Below are 27,835 nucleotides of genomic sequence, written 5' to 3'. Positions count from 1 at the left end.
ACTACTTACAATAAATACCTTAAAGTATTAGTATTTTTTTTTTTTTTTTGGAATTTTGGAATTGATTGGAAGGAACCATGCTGAAGTATCAAAATCTGCAAAGTTAGTCAAAGAGAATAGGCAACGAAAAGTACTGAGCTTGTTGGTTAGAGGATGACATTAGAGTTTCAGTGGAATGGTAGTAATGGAAACCAAATCAAGGGAATGTGATATTACAAAAAGTTATAGCAAAATTGAACAACTGTCCCATAGTAGGAATTGTTATACAATTGGGTACAACCACAATTGTTGTATAACAATTGTGGTTGTACCCAATTGTATAACAATTGTTGTATAACAATTGTGGTTGAGAAATGTTGCTGCTTAAAAAAAATAAGCCACAGAATTGTAGACATGCCATGATTACATCTATCTAGAAATAGAAATAAAGAGAAAGAAATGGAAGAGTATTAGAGTACTGCAGTCATAGATAATTTTTGTTTTCTCAATTTTTAGTAATAATAATTTTGCAGTTGAGAAATAGACTTCTACTGGTGGGTATGATGGAGTAACCAGGACTAGATTTATCCTCTTTCTCTAGGAACAATAAATTCAGGCAAGTAAGGAACAGTTTTTAGTCATTGGACGATAGGCAGTGTAAGATTATGAACCCTGAAAGAAGGAAAACAAAGAAAATGAGTCTTATAAATGTTCCGCCTTTCTCTTTCGGCAGTTTCCAGGCTACAGCTCAGTGACAAGGAATTAAAAGCAGAAGATGGTGGTCTCACTGAGTTGAGGAGACAGATTGAAAGTCAGGGAGGACAAGGTGATTAGAATCTGTGGAGGAGAATACTGGAAGAAAGGGATCATGGAGAGTGGGGAGGAGGGAGAGAAGGAGGGGGAGGAAGAGAGAGGGAGAGAGGGAAGGAGTGAGAGAGGACAAGGACTATAGAGAACACTTTAGAGATACAGAGAAAGGCCCTTCTGAAATCTTTGCTTTAGTACTGATGGTATATATGTGAGAGGAAACTTTTGAGGTGAGGGATAGAACCAAGAAAAAGCAGTAGATTTAACATTCCTGGCATTTACACAAGGCTGGGAACACTACGTGCCCCCCAGTCAGAGTATACAGGGCATTGGATAGAATCTTAAGAGGAAGCAACAACAAAACTGCTAGGGAACAGAACAGAGAAGTTAATTAAAATATTGTATTATATGAAAAAAGTAACTAGATAGCCAGTAAAATCTACAACCAGGAGATTGATTCCCTTCAGAAGTAGAAATAACATAATTCCAAATTGACTTTAAAATAAATTTTTAAGTTTCTCAAAGATAAAAGCTTCTATTTATGATGGCATACATCATTTACCTCTCCAACTGGGGGTGAAATATAAGAAAACACCATTGAAAACTTCAAAGAAATAACAACATGGTAAGAAATATAACAAGACCAAAATTTTTCTGAAGGTGAAAACAGAAGTAAGCCTAGCACTGAAAGCTGAAAACTGGATTCACTTTGAGGACATTTGACAGTTATGAAGAAACACCTGAGATGCTAAGCTAAGATTTTGAGAGCCTAGAGAAGTGAGACAAATGTCTAAATGCATTTCAGCTCAAGATGGGATGTCTAATAACCCTTTTTATATTCACATGGTACCCAAAGACTTACCTTTTCAGAATAATAGTAAACCAGAAGTAAACCAGGCTTCTTTATGGACTTCTAGTCCTGGTGTATATCACCTGAATAGTCTGAACTTAAATTAAGGAGATCTGGATAGGTTGATGTTTTCAGGAGCTTGGCAGGAGAAAACACAATTTTTTTCCGGAGGAAAAGTACTTTTATTCTATACCTCAAATTATTTCTACCTTTATTATTCAAAAACAGGCATATAGTCTGCTTGAATAACCAGGCATACAAGTAAAGACCTCATAAGCAGCAGTCAACACAAACGACAACAGAAGGACCCACAAAAATATAAGATGTTGTAATTATCAGACACACTGTTAAACAACAGTGCTTACCATTTGAAGAGATAAGTCACTCTACAAAATTTCTGCAGAGAATAAGAAGCTATATATATCATATAGTAATTGGCCTTGAAGTAGAGAAGTATTTCTTAGTATAAAAAAAGCAGTGAACTATAAAAGGGAAGTAAAAACTGATAAATGTTAGTGAATTTGAATTAGAAACTTCTGCTCGTTAGACACACCATAGGTTAAAAAAAACAAGCCCTAATAGAAGATATTTGTAGTACAGTACACACAATCAAAAAAGGACTCTCCTCCCAAATTAATAATTTAAAAAAGGCTTTAATAGGCATTTTGCGGAAGAAATTCCAATGGCCCAAAAACGTATGAAAATATCCTTAATATCATTTGTAATCTGAGAAATGAAAAATAAAGTCAATGAAATGAAATGCCATTACATACCTACTAGATTGGTAGACATTGAGAAGTCTAATAGTATCAATTGTGAGTATATATGGACCGCGGGAATTCTAAGCTTGGAAATAAATTGTTGCTTTGGAAAGCTTTTTTCATTACCTGGTAAAATTTAAAATAAATATAGTAATAGCAATTCTACTATAAGATAAAAACTAGAGAAACTTTTGTACAAATGGGTCAAGTTACATGTATGAGAATATTTCTTGTAAAATTATACAAAACAGGAAACACCACCAATGTCCAATAATCAATAAATGGTACAGCAGTTAAAATTAACAATTTATATACTTGCATGTAAATCTAAATGATCTAAAAATAAGTTAATAAATGAATTGTAAAACAATAAATTAAGGCCAAATATTCCCACATAAGCAATTAGGAATACAAAGTTGAGTCATAGGAAAACCATACAAAATATATATATATTGATTCCGTTCATGTAAATTTCAGAAACAGGTGAAATTTGTGTTGTTTGTATTTGTTGGTCATAGAACTAACATGAAAAATAAATAAAACTTTATTTCCAAAGTTAGTATAATGGTTTCACACTTGGGCAGGCAAGCTATTAAGATCAAGAAGAGGCATATGAGGGACTTGGGAGTTGCTAATGTGTTTTATTAAGCTGTGTGGTGGGTATATGGATGTTTGCTATAAATTATTCATTATATGTTTCTTTTTGTTATTTTACAATAATGTGTCTTAAAAAAGAACTGCATAAGGAAAATAATAATATTCCTTAAAGTAAATTATAAAACAAAAATAGGTAGATACAGACCAAGAACAGATGACATTGAAAGAACCAAGTGGAAATCTTGGAAATGAAAAAATACCTTCGAGATTAAAAACTTAATGGATGCACAGAATAAACTATAGGCTTGAGCCAAAGAATTCGTGAAGTGAGTACTGAGGAATTTATACAGAAAGAAACAGATAAAATTTGCTGGAAAAATGTGAAGAGAGAGCTAGGATATATGGAAGGTAGATTGAAAGTATTTAAGATTAAGATTAGATTTCCATGCTGAGGAACTTTCTTATACCAGAAAAAGATGGGTGGCATGTACACTTCAATAAACATAACTTAATGATGTTACATTTAACAGTGTAGGTTCTCTACTGGTAACTTATTTTAAAATATATTTTCTTTAAATATTTTTGCTGTAAAATGAAGCATTAGATATTAAAACTATGTTTTTTTCCCTTTCAGAGTAATAATACCTTTAATCTCATAATGGAAATTATGATCAAATTCACAGGAATGTTTTGTAGATCCTAATTTTGGGAACTCATCTGTCCCTATAAAGAAATGTATATCTTTACCAGCAGAGCCATCTTTGTAGTGATTATATAAAATCTTGGCTGCTTATTTGTCTTGGCTCATGATCTCTTGTTCCAAGAATTCAAATTGATATTGGCATTACCTAAAAAGTGTGTGTATAGATTTTATATGGTTTTCTCTCAGTTTGTGAAATATAGCTAGATGTGGCTTAGGAGGATGTATATATATTTTTAATTGAAATGTAACTAATTTTTTAAAAAAAATTTAAACAGTTGAACCCACTGTGAGCCTGATAAAAGGACCAGATTCCTTAATTGATGGAGGAAATGAAACAGTAGCAGCCATTTGTATCGCAGCCACTGGAAAACCAGTTGCACATATTAACTGGGAAGGTGACCTTGGTGAAATGGAATCTACTACAACTTCTTTTCCAAATGAAACGGCAACAATTGTCAGCCAGTACAAGCTATTTCCAACCAGATTTGCTAGAGGAAGGCGAATCACTTGTGTTGTAAAACATCCAGCCTTGGAAAAGGACATCCGATATTCTTTCATATTAGACATACAGTGTAAGTAAATGGTAACATTTAATTTTTAAATGTCATGCATTTTATTTTCATTTTCTTCCTTTGACACAATTCTGTATCAAACTGTTTTTAGTTTGAATATTTAGTATTCAGAAATTCTTACAACTTTTTCTTACATTTTCTCCCTTAATTTTAAAAAATATTTTCATGGAAATTTCATTTAACCAGAACATTTTTTTATCAATTTGTAAAGATGGACAATGATTTTAAAGTTGTTCTTAAACTTAAAATTATTTAACCCTATCCTTTTTAGATGTTAAAAATAGTCTGGACTTAAGCGAATTGTGAAAGTTTATACCTCAAAATGTGCAATACTTGGAGACAAACAATTCTCCCATCTAATTAATTTAGCTGTTATTCAGTTTTATTGATGCCACTCATGGTGTTTTTATTTTTTAGCAAGAATCTTTTACTTCTAGATGGATTTTAATTATTTTGGAAATCTGTAATGTTTTGATATTCAAATCTAGTTTTATTGATCATGTTGTAAGATTCTCATGTAGTTAAACAATATTTTAAAGATGTCATTGGGATAATTGTAGATAAGTTTCAAATCTGGTCCATATTGTACTTTTATATTTTTGCTATAGGATACTCGTTGTATGTATGTATGTGTGTATGTATTTTTCTCTTTAAAGTTTCTCAGTTTTTGATACATTCTTTGCATAGCATTTTAAAATTTGAGCAAGAGAAAAACTGATGGTGCAGATAGCATATAGCAAAAATAATGAAAATTAAGCAGATTAGAGATAAAATTAGGATAAGAGTTAGGTCCTGCTGTCATTTCTATTCATGCACAGATGATAAATCTAGATAGGTTTGTGAAGGAGGTATTTTGATCTTTGGGTTTTTTTTTTTTTCTTTTTGGTTTGACACATGGAATTTTAAATTACACAAAATCATTATACTTGGTGAAATGGTTTCTAAAGCTAATTCTAAGGATGTTTTTCCAACATTTATAGGAGTTTAAACTTGAGAAACTATCTTACGTGAATGTTATTACTATTGTATTCTTGAATACGAATACCTTCATTTCTCCTTCTTTGGAGAATCCAATTAACTTTTTTCTTTTCCTCATAAAATTCAGATCCCAATTGTAAGTATTATTAATATTTTCTTACATTTTTTCTTTCTGTGTCTAGTAATGACTGCAGTTTTCTTCAATTTATATTATGTATGTTATTTTTTGTTTGCTTGAATGCAATCTAAAATATATAAACTACTTTCTTCTACTGTGAGACTTTATCATTTAGGTTTATTGGCGTGCTCCTAAAATGTTAAGAGTACTCATGACTTTTTTCTTTTTTTTAATTGGGAGTTATAAAACATGTAAACATAGTTTAAGAAGATAAAATCTTATACCCCAAATTTATATCTCAAAATTTGGAGGATGCCTGTTCCCTCCTCCTTTTAAAACAAACACACAGAAATCTGTACTGTTCTTCGAGCAATATTTTTTAGAACCAATTTTAAGTTACAAAAATGCCTAATTCTGGTTTGCATAAGAGGCAGGTATTTCTTTTTTAAAATTCTAAGGTAATCGTACCTGAGTAAAGGTTAATTTTTTCACTATCTTCTTTAAACCTTGCTTGATAGTAAGTCAGGCTTTCTTGGCAGAGTTAAAGAGTGACCTGGTCTCTCTCTAACTTACCATCTGGTCGTGTACTATTTATCTAGTTTACTATGTAGCTCACAGAAAGATGGGGAGCGGGGTCCCTATACCATGTATAAGGAATATTTTCTTAGGAAAGTCTTTCATGACCTCCTCAACCCCATCCTTAGTCCAAATTAGGCCCTTTCTCTTGTCTTCTCCCTTAGCATCCTATTCTTTTCCATAACAAGTTTTAGTTAAATATTTTTAAAATGTCATCTCTCCTATTACTATTAGAATATAAATTTTACAAATACAGAGTCCGTATGTATTCCGAATAGCTAAAATGCTTGTCGCTTATTAGGAGCTAAACAATATGGTGGATAAATGAATGATGAGTGTTGGATTTTATAGTTTGAAGGCATAAATTTATATTGCTGGTAGACAAGGATAATTGCTTACTTAACTAATCATATTGCACATACACTAAAAACCCTTTGGGAACACTGAATGGATACAAGTTCATGTTTTAGAATAGTTGAGGCCATAGATAATGTATTTAAGTTATAATTATAGTCTTAGAAAGTTTGTGTCACATCTCTACATGCCCATAGAATATTAATTACTTGCAGTATAGGGAATCTAATCCCTGTAATTGACTTGATATTTTTGGGGGGAAATTACCTTTCAGATTAAACATTTTGTTAAAAACAGGTTTATAGTGTGACTTGGTACTTAAATGTCATGTCTCATTATTGAATTAAGTCCCGAATGTATTTTCTTTGTTCATAGTATTCTACATATTTTATAATAGGACTCAAAGTTTGCTTTTGGTGATTATAGGCTTGTGAATATTCTTATATTCAGTGTTTATAATAACTAGAACTGTACATGCTTATAGTTGCCTAGTGTTTGGGTAGTCATTGTTTTTTATTCATTCTTTTAGTCAACTAATATTTATTGAGTACTGTTTTCCACATTGATTATGTATATTGAGAGAAGGAAAAATTATTTCTGATCTTCTAAAGTTTATTATGCTTATGCTTTATCATTGTATACCAACTGTATTTATCATTAACAAAAGATAATCTGTTCTGTCATGCATTTATTTTATAGATGCTCCTGAGGTTTCAGTAACAGGCTATGATGGAAATTGGTTTGTAGGAAGAAAAGGTGTTAATCTCAAGTGTAATGCTGATGCAAATCCACCACCCTTCAAATCCGTGTGGAGCAGGTAATAATGTTAGATACTTCTAAAGAGAAATTATTTAAAAGTGAAAAGTACTGTTAAATGCATAAAGTCGTTTTTATCAGTGTAATACATGATTACAGTAATATCTGAAAATTAAGTTAAATGAAGGGTTTCTAAATGTTCTCCTGTTCCATGGCTCTCCACCTGCCTACCCCCAGTTCTGTTCCTCAGAGGATACTTTAGGAAATTTTAGCAGTTCCTCCTGATAGTTACCATCATAGGTCTTAAACTGCTGCTACTTGATTTACTAATTTTTAACACTATTTACTTCTTTTTTTTTTTAAGATTTTTCTTTTTATTATTTTCAAATATACAGTACTTGAAAGTTATATAGTTCATGAAACAATTCTCCTGATTACTCTATCTTCCCTCTCACTCTACACCTAGCTATTACATTACTGCCGACTGCATTCCCTATGCTGTAGTCCCCATCCTTGTGACCATCTGTCAGCTACTAATTTGTCTTTTTTAACCCTTCACTTTTTTAACCCTTTGCTGCCAGCCCCTGTACCTCCCTCCCCTCTGGCCATCACCAGATTGTCCTCGGTATTTGTTATTCTGTTTTCAATTAGTTCTTTTTGTTCCTTAGATTCTGCATATAAGTTAAATCATATGGTATTTATCTTTCTCTTTCTGACTTATTTCACTCACTATATCTATTTACTTCTTATTATGACATGAAAATTTAATTTTCTGTCTACCCCTACACATACAAATATACCCATATACATATTTCTACCCTTCATAGTCCCAATGAGATTAAGCTACTTTTAGTTAAACTCTGTAGTGATTGGTCGCCTCTCTATTTCAGGTACATTTTATTTATTGAAAGCTAAGTAGTATACCGGAATTCTGTTTTCTTTTGTCTGAAGCTATTTTCCCTGAGATTATTAATTGCTTTTTTTTTTTAATTTGTGTAGCTTACTATCTGAATATCCTTAATTCTCTTTCTCTATGAGATTTCAACTGTTACACTAAGGTTTTCATTCATATTTCTCAATATTTAAGCCCCCCCTTTCAATCTAGAGACTTGTAACTGTCAGCTGTGGATAATTTTTTTATATTTTTGGTCATTTCTCCTCTTTTTTTTGTTTGCTCTTACTGGAACTCATTTATTTAATTTATGAATGTACTTTCTTATTTTTCATATAATTTTTGTTGCTCTTTCTAGGAATTTGCTTGATTTTCCCATTGATTAAAAAAATTGGGGAGGGCATTTTTTTTATTTTCTGGGGAGAATATTTTTATTTTCTAAGCTCATTTTCTTATTCTATTCATTTTCATAGCATCCTTTCTTATTTTATGGATATGGTGTCTTCTTGTTTTTTCATAGGGATGCTAGAGTTCTTTCCTCTGCAGAGACTTTATTTTTTCTATATACTATTTTTTTTCCTCCTAGTTCTCTTGTTTTATTTTTCGTCTTTCATTTTGTAGATATTTAATATTCTCAGTTGTTCAGTCATTTCACATTGATGCATTAAAATGCTGAGTGGAAACTCTCTATAGTCGAGATTACTCATTAGTAGAGTTCACGCACAGTGATCAGGTAGAGAGGTGGTTATTTCTGTGGAGAAGCTTCTGACATCACCTGTAGAAGGATGAAAGTCTTTTTTTTTCATGGCCATTCATTTTATTGAATTAACCTTCATTTTTTTGCCTAAAACATAAATGCCTGGTATCTGTACAGAGTTAGGAGGAATCTCTTGTTTTGTTTTTTTCAACTTTCAACTAATCTCCTTAATTCTAGCCCTTTGCCTCACTCCGGCCTTCTGCAGTGTAGTGAGTCGAGTTCTAAATCTGTCTTCGGTTCTTTGGATCATATTGGCTGCTTTCTCATCCATATGTCTCTACAAGCACTTCTTCAGCCCAAGGCAGAGCTTTTCAACCATACACTGTTGATATTTAGGGCTGGATAAATCTTTATTTTCTTCCTTTCCTTTTCCTTTTCCTTTTCCTTTTCCTTTTCCTTTTCCTTTTCCTTTTCCTTTTCCTTTTCCTTTTCCTTTTGTGGGAGGCAGTTCTGTGAATTGTAGGATGTTTGGCAGCGTCCTTGACCTCGGATCTCTAGAGCCAGTAGCACCTCACCCACTCCTTCAACCTCCATGCCCCAACCCTGTTGTGACAGCCAAAAATGTCTTCAGATATCCTGCTATCCACAAATGTCTCCAGACATACTGGATGTCCCCTGGAGACAAAAATCACTTCTGATTGAGAAACACTGGCTTAAAGTATATACTGTTTTCTCCATCTGTTTTCTGTCTTCTAAAAGTTTGTTGAAACATTTTATCTGATGAATTCTACCTCCTATTCTCTTTCTCCTCATTGGTTTAAAAGGTTTTTTCTTTACTTTTGTTTTTGGTGGGAATTTGTGGAAGCAAGGAAACAGTCTATTTGGTCAATCTATTGTCTTTAAGTAAAGATACAGTTTTAAAAGTAAGGAAGGTCTTTTTCATTTACATTTTCCTAGAAGTGAGAAGCAGTCTTTGGTTAAGATGTGTGATAGGGTATTTCTAAAAGTCATACAATTCCGTGTTGTCATCCTAGTATGTCTCTACTTGGAGATGTCTTTTTTATTTTTGAGAAAGTCGTTTAACTTCTCTAATCTATGTTTCTTCATTGATAATTGTACTTTATAAAGGTTTTGTCAGGGTAGAGACAATGAATATAAATCATGTAACATGGGTGCAAGAGCATAGCATGTCATTTGTTGTGAGTTAAATGTGGAGTTCAATTTAGATTTTTCTGATGGTGGCTCATTTGAATAAATGCCTTTGAAAGATTATAAGATATATTTATACTTCTCAGAATAAAAGGGATTAGAATTTGGGGCCCAAAATAGAGTTGGTAAGATATATAGTTCATATTCATTCTTATCATCTTAGAAAAAGAGTTCACCTTTTGAAAGCTGATGCTCGTAAAAATGTTTTTTCCAAAGTCCTCTTACAACAGAGGTTGGGTGTTTTTGCTTTTGTTTTTAAACATTAGAATGTTACTTTTATCCTTCATTGCTAAATAATAGTACTGGCAGCAATAAAAGATTTTACTTGATTGTTCTTCCACCTACCACCCTTGAGATCACAGAATGAAATCAGTCCATCTACTCTCCAGTGTTGATTTGCTTCATTCCACCTTCTTATTTCCTTTGTAATTAGTTATTGGTCTCCTCTTGTGTACTAGGATCATTGAAAGAAAAGACCAAATCTTACCTCTGTATCTTAGCAGCATCAGCAGAGGAGAGTAGGGGTAAATAATGGGTGGCTGAGTGAAGGAGTGAATGAATTTTTTTGAAAAAATCTGCTTAATTCAAACTATATTAATTGAGTTGGGTTTACTTGAATTTTTTATCCTCTGAAAAATATAACTATGGTCTTGAAAAACAGTTTCAAAATAAAGACCTATTGGTGTTTTATTGTTTTTCATTTTTTTTTACCTTAAGGTTAGAAAAATGAAGTATAATGTTATACTTAGTTTTGTTGCGGTGAATGGCTTTAGAGTTCTTAGAGTGGGTTTTATTCCCATTATGTTTTATAGTTATATATACCCTAGATAGGACTCTTAGCCAAATTAGTATAAGCACCGATTAAAAAGAGTTATTGATACCAAATGGGTGCCTTGGTTTTTATTGTCATAGATAGTCATTTTATGAGGAATTATTTTATAAGACCCTTCTTAGTGGTTTAGAAACTAACCATTTTTGGATGGAGCACAGTAAAATTTTGTTCTGCATTCAGTGATGCTCTTTATATATGTTACAAAAAAGTGTTAGAACATTATCATGTACTTGATGACTTCATTATGAATATTGTAGCTATATCATGAATAGATTCATAATTCACAGATAATTATTTTAATTCCTTTGATAATATGGGTATATCTTCAAATGTTTTTCTGATTTTCCAGTTTTCTGAATATAATTCTTTAAAATCACATAATTTATTTTCTCTCCTTCCTTCCCATTCTACAATGTTGGCCTGTCTACACTTATGCATTGATATTTTGAAAGAAAGGGTCTTCTTAATGGACTTTATTAATTCATCTTTATTAAAATGAAAATTCATAACATATGCTTTGATTTCATAGTGAATTACCCATAAGATGCTGGTTCTTTAATAGACATCTCAGAAGTTAATATCTTACTTATAACAACTATCAATGAATACAGACTCAAGATATTTAAAATAATTTTTTGCTTTTTAAAATCTAGGTTGGATGGACAGTGGCCTGATGGTTTATTGGCTTCAGACAATACTCTTCATTTTGTATATCCACTGACTTTCAATTATTCTGGTGTTTATGTCTGTAAAGTGACCAATTCCCTCGGTCAAAGAAGTGATCAAAAGGTCATCTACATTTCAGGTAAGTTACACTCAACTTAGAAAATGAATTACTTATTCCTATAATGACAGTCATAACAGTAGCACTATGATCGTAGTGGCAGTTTATACTTGTGAAGATATAGATTTCTTAGTATGAGGTTTTCCAAATAACCTAAAAGAGATATAATAAAGAAACCAACCATATCTGAAATACACTTTTTAAGTGACATTCCTTTACGTAAATAAATGTCAAAATGTCTATGCAACAAGTTTATATACATTTTAAGACCTATGAATATAGTTAATTTATTATAGTTAAATGGTATTATATTTATTCCTTTTATAGATAGTGTATGCCTCTCTAGGTTCTTTTGTCTTTACATCAAGAATAAACACTGTTTTTTGTTTGTTTGTTTTTGGTGGCTACTCTGCACATAAGTGTCTGATAAATAAAATAGGATATCAACTTTGATGACCTTGCTGGTTAAATAATATCACTCAATATGGTACTGTATCATATTGGGTTACTGAGAGGTGAAGTAGGAATGTTACTGAAAATCTAATGAAATATAATTTACGGTGTTTTTTTATTGTTAGTCCTTAAACTACTAAGAACTTACATTTTTCACATTCCATTTGTTTTACTGTGAAAGTTTTTGTTAATTTGACGGTATAAATTTGAGTATTCACAAAATATAGTTAGAGCTAAAAATTCATTGTTTCCTGGATGTGGCTATAAATAATAAATTATCAATGGAATTCTTATTTATAAAAAGTATGTAAAATATTTTGAGCATCTCCTTACTGACTATAAGAATGTAGCAATCTTCATGTCTAAATCATGGAAAATTAAATGTAGAAGGAAGAGAACTTTGAGAAATGCAGGTTTGTATGGTCATTGTGTAATAGGTAGTTAAGAGTTTTATTTCTGTTCAAATCTAAAACTTAATCAAATAAAGATTATAGAGAAATTTTAAGCTTGCTTTTATGTTACACTCTCAGTTCTTATTTGATCACTCAACCTAAGAACAGTTCCCCATGTTATTTACCACAATTTGTAGTTGTATGCTCATTTATTTACATATTATCTATTCTCACATTTAAGCAGTTTGTGTTTGCTTTATTTACCACTGTATACTCAGAACTCAGTTAATGCCTGACATATAATAGACTCAGGTTTTTTTGCATGAATCTCATAAGAAGCTTAGACGTATGTACATCCCTAGCCATCTTTTTCTGCCAGCAGCGGTACTTTAGTGGAAATCTGAATGAGATTAAGTATTAGTATATTAACCACCTTTCTTCTCAAGAGGCTTTTTATTTAAAAAAAAAAAAAAACCAACTTAAAGCCACAGGAAATACATATTTATTTATTTATATTTCTTTCTTTCTTTCTTTTTTTTTTTTTATGACTTACATTGGCCTATTTCTTTTTTTCCCTGGCTTTATTAGAATATAATAGGCAATTTGTTGCTCATATTTACATTGTACAAGTCAGTGAGTTTTTTTTAATTATAGTTGGCATACAATAATATATTAGTTTCAGTTGTACAGTGTAGTGATTAGAGGTCTATATAACTCACAGATTGATGACCCCACTAAATCAATTCCCCTTCTTCCCCCTTACGTATTAATTACAACATCGTTAACTATTTTCCCTATGCTACACTTTCTATCTATCTCCATGTCTATTTTGTAACTATCCATTTGTACTTCTTAATCCCTTTGCCCTTTATCACCGTCCCCCCAACCCCCCTCCCATCTAGTAGCCCTCAAAATATTCTCTGTATCTATGATTTTCTCTTTTTGTCATTGTGATATTTGTTGTTCTCTATCTGACTTACTTCCTTCAGTGCAATACCCTCTAGGTCCATCGAGGCAATATCTTTTTCCATCCCCTTCCTTTTAGTCTGCGTGTGTCTTAATCTGAAGTGAGTCTCTTGTAGGCAGCATGTGTAGGGGTCTTGTTTTCTTATCCATTCAACCACCTTATCTTTTGGTTGGAGTCCTTAATTCTTTTCTATTTGAGGTAGTTGTTGATATGAATGTAGTTATTACCATTCTTTATTCATGTTTTTGATACATGTTTTCTTCTTAAGTCTCTTCAACATTTCCTATGATAATGGCTTGATGTTGATAAATTCTTTTAGCTTATTTTTGTCTGGGAGGTTCTTTATCTGTCCTTCGACTCTAAATGATGGCTTTGCTGGATAAAGTACTCTTGGTTGTAGATCTTGGGTTTTCATCACATTGAATATTTTGTGTCAAGCCCTTCTGTCCTGTATAATTTCTTTTAAGAAATCAACTGCCAGTCTTATGGGAGCTCCCTTGTAGGTAACTAACTGCTTTTCTCTTGCTGCTTTTAAGATTCTCTCTTTGTATTTAACCTTTGGAATTTTAATTATAATGTGTCTTGGTATGGGTTCATCTCTTTGTGTTCATCTTTTTTGGGACTCTGAGCTTCCTGGGGTTGTATGTCTATTTCCTTCACCAGGTGAGAGAAGTTTTCCATCATTATTTTTCCAAATAGCTCTTCAAATTCTTGTTCCTCTTCAGGTACTCCTATGACCCAGATGTTTCTTCATTTAATTTTGTCCCATAGGCTTCTTATTATTATAGTCTTGGCTTCTTTTTTCTTGCTGTTCTGATTGAGTGCTCTTGGCTTCCCTGTCCTCTGTATTGGCAGTTTGTTCACTTGGTAGTTTATCCACTCTGTTGATTCGCTCTGATATACTGTCCATCTCAGATAATGTATTCTGCATTTCCGACTTGGTTTTCTTTTATAATTTCCATTTCCATTTTTATGTTTTTTATCTCTTTGTTAAAGTTCTCACTGAATTCATCTACACTTCCCTTAAGTTCATTGAGCATCTTTATAACCAGTGTTTTGAACTTTGCATCTGCGAGATTGTTTGACTCCATTATTATTGGATCTCTGTTCTTTCATGTGGTTTCTGCTTCTCTGTCTTCCCATTTTGGCTGCTTTTTTGGCTGTGTTTCTGTTTCTGTTTCTATGTACTAAGTAAAGCTCCTAAGTCTTGCAGTCTTATTAGTGTGGCTTTGTGTAGTAGGTGTCCAGTGGCACAGTCCTGAGAGGGGTTTGGCTACAGGCCAAGTTTAGCCCCAGCTTGTGCTCCTCTGGGGCCACCTGTTAAAATTCAGCAAGCAATCCACAGATGCTGTGCTTATAGTTGCCTCAAGAGGTCACACCACAAATCAAGGCCAGCTGCCTCCAGTGTGAGTCTTGGAGTTGGCTCTGCTAGAATCATCTGACTTGCTGAGGATACAGCTGTTTGTGGCTTGGGCGGGACCACCCAGGTTGGGGGAGGCAGAGTTTCAGGGAATCCTCCGTGCTTAGTGACCTATGGTGGCGCTATGTCTGCACAATGGGATGGGTGAGGGCTCAACAGAGGGGCAATGGGTACTGCCAGCACTTCTGCCTGGGAGAAAGCCTTGCCTCTGGCCCTTGCTCCAACACCTCAGTATCCTTCTATGAGTCCCTGGTGCCCCCTAAGCAGTCAACCTGGTGCTGATACTAAGAGCGAGCAAGTCTGTCACTGCGAAAGTCGGCCCCCAGACATGGCCCCTTTAAGAGACATCCAGCTGCAGCTGCAGTAGCCTCTGTCCCACTTAACTGCTCAGGACGGGGCAGCTTTGCATCTTTGCCCACTCTTACCTTCTACCATTGCAGGTTGATTGCTTATTTCTCTCCCTAGTTATAGGGCTTCTGTTCATCTAGATCCCAGATGACTCTGATTGCTATTTGCTCTGTGTTTCTGTCTCAACTTTGATATGGTCACAAGAGGGATGAACAAAGCCTCTATCAACCAACCATGCCGTTTTTTCCCTGACCAGGAAATTCATATTTAAAATGTATTTACTTAAGAATTGCTTACTTTTTGTTTCTGTTGTACAAAATTTGATATGGGATATTACTTGTAAATCTTAGGCTCAATGTGTTATAATTATGTCGTTTAAATATCCAGATTTAATTTGGGCATTCTTATATATACTGATTCCATTGGCGATATCCTAAATTCACGTCTTCTGGCATCCTGGATCCACTTTCCTAGTATCCCTGACTTGTGCGTCCAACTGCCTGTTTATGATCATTAATCCTATGTAGAAGTATAAATAGGCATTTATAATTTCACATTCAAAACGAAGATCCTGATTTTTCTCCTGCCCCTTGCCACTAAACCTCTTCCTCCAATAGTCTTTTTCCTTTCACTTCCCTTAAGTTATCAGTGGCTCCACCCTTACATTTTCTGAGAGTATAATCCTTAATACTTACCCTTGATTATGATTTTTTTCTCATACCCCACCCAATTCATTAATAAATTGATGTCAGCTCTCCCATTATGTTATACACAAAACCTTACCAGTTCTCCACTTCTAATATTCTGGTTTAAGCCATCAGCTCTTACTTCACTATTAGAACAGCCATTTAATCTTCCTACTTTCAATCAGTTATCAAATAAACAGCCAGAATGATCCTTTTAAAGGGCATGTCAGGTCATGTCACTCCTCTCATCCAAACCTTCCGTGGACTTCCCATTTTACTTACAGTGAAAATGAAATCTTTACAGTGACTTATGATTCTGTACACGTTCTAGATTATCTCTCTGACCTCATCTCTTATTATATCCCTTGCTCACTTGATTTCATTCACACGCCTTCCTGATGTTCTTTGCAAACAACAGGAATATTTCTTCCTCATAGTCTTTGCATTTGCTGTTTGAACAGCCTTGAGTGCTCATCAAATATCCTCATAGCTCTTTTTCTCTTTTCCTTTAGGTCTTCGCTCAAATATTACTTTCATGACTATATTTAAAACTGAAACTTCTCTCTTCTCATTCCTATGTTCTGTCTTCCCTCTCTGCCTTATTTTTCTTTACCGTACTTGTTGCCATATGACACTACATACTTTACTTATATTCTTGTCTCTCTTTATCCCAACTAGAACACAAATCCTAAGAGGGCAAGATTTTTATCTGCTTTAATCACTACTATAGTCTCATTATCTACAGTAATATTTAGCACATACTGGTGTTCAGTAAACTTTTGTTGCATGGATGAATAAATTTGAGAAGAACACAATCAGGAAAATATTTAAAATCCCAAATTAACTTTTATGTAACCTATTTTCTTTGACAAGGTATCTAATGTAACACTAGTGATAAACTTTACACATTTTTGATCATCCTCTACTAAGTCTTATGAGAAGGGAAATCATTTTGAGTAAATTTGAAAAATCACCATTAATTACTACTAAGGACTTTAGAAAAAGATAGTATTATATGAAATGGTTTTCTTCAAGTAATCACCAAGAATTAGATTTTACTTTTCAGAGTCTTTAATGCAGTATACTATACTAAGTTTAGTTAACTCCTCTGAAGCTTCTTGGAGCAAATATCTTAGGTAAAATATTGCCTTTCTAAAATGACTAGTAAAGCCTAGTAGGTTTTTTATCAGAATAAAAGGTCATAATTCACATGGAGTAAATGATCAGACATTTAATCTTTTTCATTGTAAGTTATACGTACCCCTTTTTGCTCCAGGAAAATTTTTTTACCTCTATTAAAATTGATATTTAAAAATTTCAGAAATGATTTTTTTAAATACTTGTAAAAAGAATGTATCTGATGACCAGAAACTAAAAGTTCTACTCAGAACAGAGTAGTGTTAGCAGCCCTGAGAGAAATTGTTCATAATTTTATTATACATTTTCCCACATTGAGAAGCATAAGATTTTGGACAAGCAGTGATTCAAGATTGTAATATTTGACTTCAGTTATTACTCATGGGAGTACAGTGGCACTTTGTTCAATATTGACTGCTTAAAATTGTGTTTTTCTAGTTGTTTTTGGCTCATTCTTCCCATTACCTCTTCTCTTTGAGAACAGGAACCAAAATGTTATATATCTCATAAGTTCCCTCATAACTAAAACTCAAGGCATATTCCTATGCAAATCTTGACTTTCAAACCATACTGATTTTAGGATCCAGACATTATCAAACTTAAGAATCCACACATTCTTTGCAATCTTTGAACTTTAAAATTCATAGATTTTGTTTATTTAGACAATTCATATAAAGTCTAAAAGAAAAAGCTCAATTTAATTTTTTAACAGTAATTATTATGCTAAAATATACTTTAAAGCTACAGCGGTATTACTGGACTATTTTCTTAATTGGCAGAAATCATTAATTTGAAAAAGAAACTTAAGAAGTTCTTTATTTAGGTGTGGAGAATTCATTCTACTAGTTCATTACATTTGTTATATGCTCATTTATCACATGTCCAGCAAAGAATATTAAAAAAAAATGTCTAACTGAAAAATCAAGGAATGTTGTGGGGAAAGATTTTAAATCATGATAAATAAGCAGCTGTTAGTGATTACAAAATACTAGCCCTGCCTCCTTACACAAATTGTGATTCTCGCTGTAATTATCTTAGATGAGGGAAGGCATTAGAAAACATGAATAAATGTCTTATATGCATTGTCATACATCCATTGCTTAAAATACAAAAAAAGTATTAACAGTAGTCCCTCTTTCATAGAATCATATTAATATTGAGGCTATGCTATGTTTAACACTGGTTGAGGAGAGGGTGGTAAATTAAAAAGTTTCTTGCTGACAAATAACAAGAATTTTAAATAGGTTTTTTTGAGGATACTCTTTTTTTAGTTAGATTTTCTGAAAGGTGTATTTTGTTAATTCTTTCTTAGGCAGATATCCATCTGTGTTTGCATAAAGAATATTGCAAATAGAAATGTCAGTGATTTTTTTCTTTTAGGACACTTGGCAAAAATGTTTAGTTATATATCTTATACTTTTTGAGAACTCATTTGTATACAGTGTTCTGAGAAAAATAGCATTTCATTAGGAGCTATTAAAAACTTAAAATTTTATGTACACAAAAATGTGTAGATTATAAATAATTACTTAGGTGATTTGTACTTTTGTTTAAACATGCCAATGCAAGTTTATCGTAATACTTTTCCTTTGGGGCTCTCTGTAAAGATGACATTTAACACTTAAAATTTGACTTTTTCATTAGTCTTCTCCCCCTCAGAAAATACATGAGTTGTCTTATAAATTATTAATTTTCAGTCTATTTTTTAAATATCTTGATTCTGTGAAGTTGAATTATATGAGGTTTTACTATAATAATAGAAATGATCCTACAATTCCACAACTTTTTTTTTCATTAAATTTGTTCAGCTAGTGAACATATTCTCACAAATTAAAACTCTTCCTTTGACTCACTTGCATATAGTATGATAACTAATATTCACTTCAAGATGCTTTACAGGATTGCCTATTATATTGGTTTAAACTCATAGGAAATTAGTTGTACTGTACTTATTAAATTTTATACTGTACTTGCTAAATTTTTACCACGTTCTATACATATGGCATTCCGTGATGAAACCCGTTTCTGTAAGTATTTTTCTTTAGCTTGTAATTTTAGAATAACTTACCCCATGTAGATTTAGTACTCTTCTAACAATCATTTTTCAAAAGCTGTATCAATACCACTCATTTAAAATTTAATTATAGGAGATTACCATTTGAGTCACTTATTTTTATCAGTGAAGAAATTCAAGATTTTTACCTCATTTATTCTTCAAACTCTAGAGTTTTGTGTAACATGACCTACAAATACCACTTAATTGATAATTAACCAATCTTTAATTTTTACTGTTTATGTTTAGTTGCTTTTTAATATTAATGGCTATTTACTCTGTAATCTAATTGCAATGCACAGGACCATTTGCATCTAATATTTAAATATTAGAATGTTCTCTCTAAAATATTAGCTACTCTTTTTGAGACTACATCCTAAAGTAATGTCACATTAAATTTTGCAGATTTGGTTGAAGTCCCTCAATTTCCTAAATGTTCACATATTTTACCCATGGGGTATAGACATGATGATGACATTTTTATAATATTTTATAGTTTATAACATGTTTTTACTTTGTCATTGTCTATTAGTCTCATTTGATAATAGCCCATTTGGTGAACACTGTTTAAACATGCTTTTTATTTTTTTAATTACTAAATAATGATATATACTACATATGTCCTCTTTAAAAATTGAAGAATTCTCTTTATTTAAGAAAAATATTTTTGAGAGAATTATTAAACCAACAGCTTATACTATGGCCACTTACCAAGATTCTATAGTTTTTCATTCTTTTATAGATAAATTCATATCTTACAAAAAAACTATATTAAATAAAAATGGATATTAAGAAAACATACTTTAATTTTCCATTATTTCATTTATTTCCTTGTGATACTGGCTAAGAAAGTGTACATTTGAATTAATTTTTTGGTATGATAATTCTTAAGCCAGCTGTACATAGGACACTTAAGTAATGCTCTTCCTTTAAAACACACACACACACATACACACACACACACAAACACACAGTGTATTTCTTTGAGTACAATATCATGCTTAATTTTGGAATAGCATAATTTAAGGTTTACACCAGAGATAATTTTTAATTCCTTTTACTTTATTGGTGACTGACTAAGTGTCAGTTTTGTTATTTTTTAAAAATATAAGTACCATGACATTCTAATTTTAAATCTAAGAATGAAAAACTATTGTTACTATGAATATATTATATTATTCATTAACTGTTCTGTCTTTTCAACTTGCTGCTGAATCAGCCTTCATTGACATTCTTTGCCTTTCTGTGTCTTGTCTATCTTTACTGTTTCCATTAGATCCTCCTACTACTACCACCCTTCAGCCTACAATTCAGTGGCATCCCTCAACTGCTGACATCGAGGATCTAGCAACAGAACCCAAAAAATTGCCCTTCCCATTGTCAACTTTGGCAACAATTAAGGATGATACAATTGGTACAATCATTGCTAGTGTAGTGGGTGGGGCTCTCTTCGTAATACTTGTAAGTGTTTTGGCTGGAATATTCTGCTATAGGAGAAGACGGACGTTTCGTGGAGATTACTTTGCCAAGAACTACATTCCACCATCAGATATGCAAAAAGAATCACAAATAGATGTTCTTCAACAAGATGAGCTTGATTCTTACCCAGACAGTGTAAAAAAAGAAAACAAAAATCCAGTGAACAATCTAATACGGAAAGACTATTTAGAAGAGCCTGAAAAAACGCAGTGGAACAATGTAGAAAATCTCAGTAGGTTTGAAAGACCAATGGATTATTACGAAGATCTAAAAATGGGAATGAAGTTCGTCAGTGATGAACATTATGATGAAAATGAAGATGACTTAGTTTCACATGTAGATGGTTCCGTAATTTCCAGGAGGGAGTGGTATGTTTAGCAACCACTAAATGTGACTTAACTATGTACAATGTTTCATTCATACTAGTTGATCATTTTCAGATTGTTCATACTTTTTCTTGAGGAAGAATAAGCTTTTTCAACTTGATTTTCAAGCTTACTTTTTATATTCTAATTTGACAAATGAAAATGTAAAATCTGGGTTCAATGTATCTGAGCTGCTTTACAATTTTTTTTCAATGCTGTACTACTGTCTCAAGATTTAAATTTTAATGCAGAGTACTTTATTGGTCTGAGGCACACAGGTAAGAAGAAATGTCAACATAAAATGTATGACTTTTTTATATAAAAATTAAAGGAAATAACTTGGCATTGTGTATTAAAAGTTTATCTAAGATTATAATCTCAAGTATAATGTTTTGTCAGTCATATACCTCTCAAAATTTATCACCACTACATGAGACATCAAAATTGACTGTAAAACTAATTCAAGAAATGTTTATATATATATTTTTAGTATATAAAAAAAATTCAGCCTGATAAAACACTTTTCTTTTCAAACATTATTTTCTAAGTTTCTATACAAATGAAATCTTTACCTCTGCATTTTAATGAGCCTTTCTGTAATTACTGTAGAGTGGCTTTTCAAAGATATTTTGTTGCACTAAAGCTGTGGTAGTAAACTCAGTGAACGCGATGTGTGGAAGAACATAATTAGCTGCTCAATATTTTTGTCCAAAATACATACAGGCGTAATAAAAACATGCCTTTTAAACACCATAATTATTATAATGTTTTTCATCTCTGGAGGTTAATTCTTATGTAGTTATGTGAACATGGATTTTGGTACAGTAGGTAGTAGTTTTGTTTTAATGCTTTATGTTTTGAATATAAGAATAATAATGAAAAGATGGGACACAGTTAAATATAATACAGAGAGGGTATTTCAGTGTATGGATAAATATAGGTAAACTATCATTGGCATGCCAGTTTTAGAAATGAGATATTTCAGCCAAGAATCTATACAAAGAATATTCTAGACCATGTTATTTTAGTCATTTGATATTGATGTTGTTCAGACGGGTAAATATACAGGAAAAAAAATTAGAATAAACTTGGAAATTTGAGATTTAACAAGAAAAATCTGAGTTATAGAACCAGTCACTTAACACTTGCTGATGGATACTGGCAAACCATCTCTTTTTTTCTCCTAACTGTATGTATTTCAAGATTTTTGTTTTTTCCAATTAAAACTGGAAACATCATGAGGTTTTTTATTGTTTCATTTTTGTTACATAATTCATTAAGTATATTCTTTCCAGAAATCATGTATCTTGGGAAAAAAATGTTACCTAAATCTTCAGATGTGGATTTTCTTTGTGAGGTAAATTGCTTTCACAATGGAGTCCTGTAATAACAACTACTTTGAAGCCCAAAGAATACATTTGTCTGTTGATTCATTTGAAAAAAGGACTGTATAGAATTGCCTTAGGTATTTTGCCAGGGATTTGAAGTGGAAGTTAGTAGGAGAATCATAAATTAAATAAATATTTTGTTAATAAAAAAGCAAAGCAGGTATGTTTTTTACCCTCCCAATTACTGTCCTCCCAATTCTTGTCAAATCTAAAAAAAAGGTTTTATAATGCAAAGTTACAACATGTTCATACAATTTTGCAAGTAGTGAAGGTTTTATTCTAAATGATTATAACCCAGTTTTCTTTATTTTAACTAGCAGTATATTCTGGAAATTAAAAACCTACTTTATATTTCTTCTCAAACACTTAATATAAGGCTGTGCTGTCAGTTAAGGATACAGTTAAGTTTACTGATACCTTGTTTAAAATATCTGGTTTTAAGTATAATTAACCATTGATACACAAATTTTAAGACTCTTTGGTCCAAGTCATTGGAAGAAAAACTTTCTTGATTAGTACTGTGTGATTGAAGTGACTTTTTTTTTTTTTAATCAACAGTGATAAGGCTACAGGAAAGATGGATCTAAAGTTTCTTACCATGGAAAATGTAAATTTGTGGCTTTTTAAAACAAAATTTCATCTTTAAAACAATGATTTGCAATGCTATATGAATCTGAGCAATCACATTTACAGTACTGACAATCTCAACTTGAGTATAATTTGAAGGGAATTAGCAATGTATTTCAAAACCTGCAATTCAAAAATAAAAATATCTGGTGATTATGAACTTCCTATTATATTGTGGCCATTGTGCAGTTAGGGTTTTGTGTGTGTGTGTGTTGCTTTGTGTTTGGCTGGAGAGGGTGACATGGAAAACTGCAAGTGAGTATTTGATATATTCTGTATTCTTAATCCAAATTATTTGGCAAACTAAAAGATTTCAAAGTTTTAAGACTCTGATACTAATGCTTAAGACTTTCTGAAGCATTACACTGTTTATTTGAGCTTTATGTATGTTTACATAGAGACTTGTTTATAAACATGAATAGTTGTATAAAATAAACACTTGTTAAATTAATGTTTGAATATCAGTGATGTACACAGCTGATTGATAAGAATATATGAAAATCCTCTCAGAAAAGATGAAAGAATTTTGGCCATGTTTATATTTATTTATTTCATAATTTTTGAATTGGTATTTTATTTTTGTATTCATTTTAGCTTTTTCTTTCACACTGGTTAAAATATTTCAATAATATAATGGAGATAAATGCAACTCTTATTTTTTCCTGCCATTTTTATTAAAATACATTGAAACTTTAATAGGCTTAGGGTTAACTTTAGAAAGTGATGTTTGAGAAGTACTTTATAGTTGAAAGATTTAGTATTTTACCATGTGCCTAAAAAGTTTCTATTTGATAAGTCTAAAACGATTAAGGTTTTCAGTAGTAAGTTCTACTTATTTAAAATTGCTTCTGATAGTCATATAGGAAAGTTTTATAAAGATAATGCTGGCTAAATGTTCAGCATAAGGGGCTCTAGGAAGTACAATGTATAAGTGTAAAAACAGATTAATGTAGAAATTTATATGTAAAAACATCTAATTTGAGTGGATTTTGGTAACTACTACAAAAACAAAATATATGAACAAGTAAAAAGTTGTGATATGTAGAAGTAATGTAAAATACAAGAAAAGAAGTGCCCAAATTGAATTTTTAATTCTAATAGGGGAATGAATTAAAGATTGTTTTTTCTATTTATTTGTTGATTAGAAAAGTATCATCCAAAAGAAGTTTCTTTCTCAATTTTTGGTGTATTGGGTTTGATCGAATTTTAATTTGTACCAGTAATTTTTTTCTTCATTTTTTTTTTTCCAAGTTACTTATTAGATGATAGGCCCAATAGCCATGCAACAAATCTTTAAAAGTTATTTTTTAATTCTTTAGAGGCACATTTCTATAACAAGCCTATGGCTCTGTATTACCTTCTTTGTCCTTATTATATTTGCTGGAGTGAGAGAGGGGTGTGTGTGTGTGTGTAACCTCATTTGCCTTTAATGATGTTTTGTGAGATTTAAACACCTGTTTTGTTTCTTTTCCCAAATAAGGCTATATCAGTTCAGTTCAGTTCAGTTCAAGGGAGCATTTAAGTTGGTATGTTAGCTATTATAAACTTTGCTTTTAATTATTTAGTTTCCATCTCATGTTTATACATCATGAATAACATTCTCCAGAATTATGAATTATCTTGTTTCCTAGCTCTAGCAGTCTTTAAATGTTTACGATGTGACTTTGAGATAAGTCACATTTTATAGACTGACTTTCAGTTTGGAATTAACACATTTCATAAGATTATTATATAAGTTGACATTTAGTGTTTTTCACTTATTGCTTGTGAGCTACTTTGGTTTGAAATGCCATTGTTTCTAATTGTAATCACCTTCCTGTTTTCTAACTGATGACCTGATGTTTAAAATTATAATACATTTTTTTCTAAACTTTATTTTAGAACAAGCAGCAGTTTTTTTAATAACATACATTTTGACTGAATTAGATTTGTTTTCTGAATTAGGTTTTATTTCTCTATCAAAAATTCATGTATGCAAGAATCTTTGTAATAGTGTACACAGTATAAAATTTTTCTGTGTTTTTAAAATGCTTTCTGTTTTCTATTCCAGTAAGTTGTACATTTTTTTTTTTTTGGTAGTGATAAATTTCCATCAAGAGTTAGAAACCAAATATTGATTAGAAAAGATTTTTCTGTATATACCCTCAGAGGTCATTTATTTTCTTGAACTTTGGTAATAGTTACCATGTTCATTTCAATTCATATGGATAAAACTCGATTTAATTTTGGTATGCCTTTTAGTTAATAGCTGCTGTTTATTCTGGATGGGTGCTATGGATGATGCAGAGTGAAAGTGACTTTAAGAGAATAACTTTAAAATACTAATTTGCTTAAATGCATAATATTTCTATATAGACATGATACCTAATTCATAGAAATATCTCAGGGAAAACCTAGACTTTAAAGGATGGTTTGATTTAAAAGCCAGAGGTAACTAGATATAGAGGCCTTAGCCTCCCTTTTTAAAAAATATTTTTTTATGTAAAGTTATACAAAAGTAGGATAAAATAATGCAGTGAACCTTCATGTACCTACTTCAGATGATCAATTCATGGTCAGTCTTGTTTGATTTAAACTACCCATGTAATCCCTCCTGCCATTAGTTAATCTGTAAATATATCAGTATGTAGTTCCTTTTTCTAAAAGGAACACTTAGAAAAAGTAACCACAGATTCAGTATTACACCAGAAAATTTCTTAATATCAAGTATCCAGTGAGAGTTCAAATACCTAATCACATATTTTTGCAGTTTTAATTAGTATGCACATATGACCCATACATTGTACTTGGTGGAACTGTCTTTTAATCTCCACATGCCAATCTCTCTATTCCCTCATTTTCCCCTTGCAATTTTTTGAAAGAATGACTTCGTTTGTCCTACAATTTCCTAGTTTGGATTGTACCAATTGCACCTCTTTATTTTCTATATAATTGACAGATCTAGAGCTTTGATAAGATTAAAGTTTAATTTGCGGGGCAAGATTACTTCTATCAGAAGGCACATAATGCCTGCTTTTCTTTTGCTATTAGCAGCCATTTGATGCTCAAAGCCTAACAGGGAGTCTACTTAATATCTAGGTCTATTAACTATTCTTTTACCATACCATGTTCTTTGATGATGAATAATGATGTCCATGCCGTTGTCTTTATGAAATCTCTTTCTTCCCTTTTCCACATTGGGAAATCCATCCATTTTCAAGGTCCTGTTTAAATGATAGCTTTATGAAACTTTCCCCTTTAGAATTAATAACTGCTGCCCATATTCTTTTATATCAACATATCTATCATAACTTCATTATTTTAGTTTTTACCTATCTTCTCTAGATCAGTGGTCTCAAACTTCTTTCTGTTGGCCAAAAATTAGCATATATATTTATATGTATAAGTTTATAAATTATATGTGCTACTATAGAAATTTGCTCTGCATTACAAGATATTCAAAAATGGAAATTTTGATATCTGATGAAATATTTTAAAATATTAATTTTTTCACTAATGCAATATTTGGGGAAACAATGTGCTTCATTTTAAAAGTTAACTTTTTTTTCACTAAAGCATTTTAATAAAATGTGGTAAAAAATAATGTAAAAAATACATGATTGAATGTGCTTCATTTATTTTTTAATCTTGGTTTTATATTTTTTGATTCAGTGGTTCAAAGGTGTGATTCCATGTTCAATATACTCTAATACTTGGTTTTTAGGTCTGATAGCTAAAATGCTACCTCTCAAAAAAATAGTAGATTGAAATGAAAGAAGTATATTGTTGGGGACCTCAATGGTTTTCATTCCAACTGCTGATTTTAGAGCTTGTCTTCATGTTCAAGATGTTTGTAGTTTCATTGTCATGCTATGTGCAATAATATCATCACCCCTCACATTAGCTAATATTTCGGCACAATGGGTTTAGTGTGAGGTTTACTGTTAAGAGGGAATGTAAATTTCTATTTTATTTGGTCTAATAAAATTGATTTTTTTGGTTGATTGGTCATATCTGATTAGATTGCCATGCCAGAATGTAACTGATAAAATTTGTGTATTAAGAGTAACATATTTGCGTTGACAGTTTTTGGGTGGTGTTGTTTATTTGTGCCTATATTATGGGTGTTATCTTTTGCCAATTCTTTGCAGGAATGATGTTTATTAGGAATAAATGGTTACTAGTATATAACATGAATTAGCACTATTAGTCTCACTTGGTCCATGTATCAGATGTTCACCTGTCACAGGGCACCCATGTCACTCTTCCTTTACATTTTGACTATTGGTTAAGTCTAGATAAGTTATTCAGGTGAGCTCTCATCACAATTTGTCACAGGATGCTCCCTCTGCTAAGAGAGAACAACTAAGAGAAGGTGTAACTATTCAGCTTAATTCTGGAACTATTCCACTCCACATTTCCCATAGGATATTATGGATACCCTGTGTGACAGGTGAACATCTGACAAATGGACCAAATGAGTGCTATCCATGTATTATATACTAGTACAACATTTATTTTTATTAAATGTCCTGTCCCCCTACTTATTTTAGATGTGATAATCTCTTTTCCTAACTTCGTTAGAAAATAGATTTATGGATTCTGTGACACTCCACTTTAGGGATTTTGTTCTATTGTGAGGACAGGAGCTACGTAAAACATCCTGTGTTTCTAGCACTTAGCATAAGGCCTGTCATGTGTTAGGTTACTATAGGTAACTTGTATGAAATGCTGAGGAGACTGACCTGACCCAAATAGAGGACTTTTATTAAAATGTAGTGAAATAAATATTTGGGTGGATATAAAGACTTAAATGTCATATTGAAAGGATAAGCATTAAAAGGAACTATTGAAAAATAAAAGAATGGGATTATGCAGAAAATTTGGCAATACAGCGATATGTATTATGAGTGCAACTAAAATGTGGGAAGATAAGTCTGTAGGGTATCACATTACCTTGTGATTTGTGATGACATCACTGAAGTTTTGGTGAAGGGAATCAAGAAGGAAAAAGATGAACTTAATGTTTTCTTGTTAGGACTTGCTATTTGAATGTAAGTGTGAAAAGGAACTGCA

The 27,835-nt window shown here is 31.8% G+C and overlaps 1 protein-coding gene across 2 annotated transcripts in view; it reads left to right on the top strand.

The window, feature by feature from the left end:
- Positions 1-27,835, top strand: part of NECTIN3 (nectin cell adhesion molecule 3) — an 86,616-nt gene that overhangs the window by 18,475 nt on the left and 40,306 nt on the right. Inside the window, exons 3-6 of one of the 2 annotated variants that reach the window (XM_011381701.2) lie at positions 3,973-4,269; positions 6,995-7,112; positions 11,335-11,486; positions 20,198-23,231. In XM_011381701.2, the coding sequence (XP_011380003.1) occupies positions 4,107-4,269; positions 6,995-7,112; positions 11,335-11,486; positions 20,198-20,778 (1,014 nt within the window). In that variant the 5' untranslated portion in view covers positions 3,973-4,106 and the 3' untranslated portion in view covers positions 20,779-23,231. Of the gene's footprint in view, positions 1-3,972; positions 4,270-6,994; positions 7,113-11,334; positions 11,487-20,197; positions 23,232-27,835 lie in introns of those variants that run through there. The other variant, XM_023526588.1, reaches the window with a different exon arrangement.

Source organism: Pteropus vampyrus, unplaced genomic scaffold (assembly GCF_000151845.1).
Source record: "Pteropus vampyrus isolate Shadow unplaced genomic scaffold, Pvam_2.0 Scaffold1, whole genome shotgun sequence".
In the NCBI taxonomy this organism is placed as follows: domain Eukaryota; kingdom Metazoa; phylum Chordata; class Mammalia; order Chiroptera; family Pteropodidae; genus Pteropus; species Pteropus vampyrus.
The sequence above is the reverse complement of the archived record's forward strand: the minus strand, read 5'-3'. Positions and strand labels throughout refer to the sequence as shown.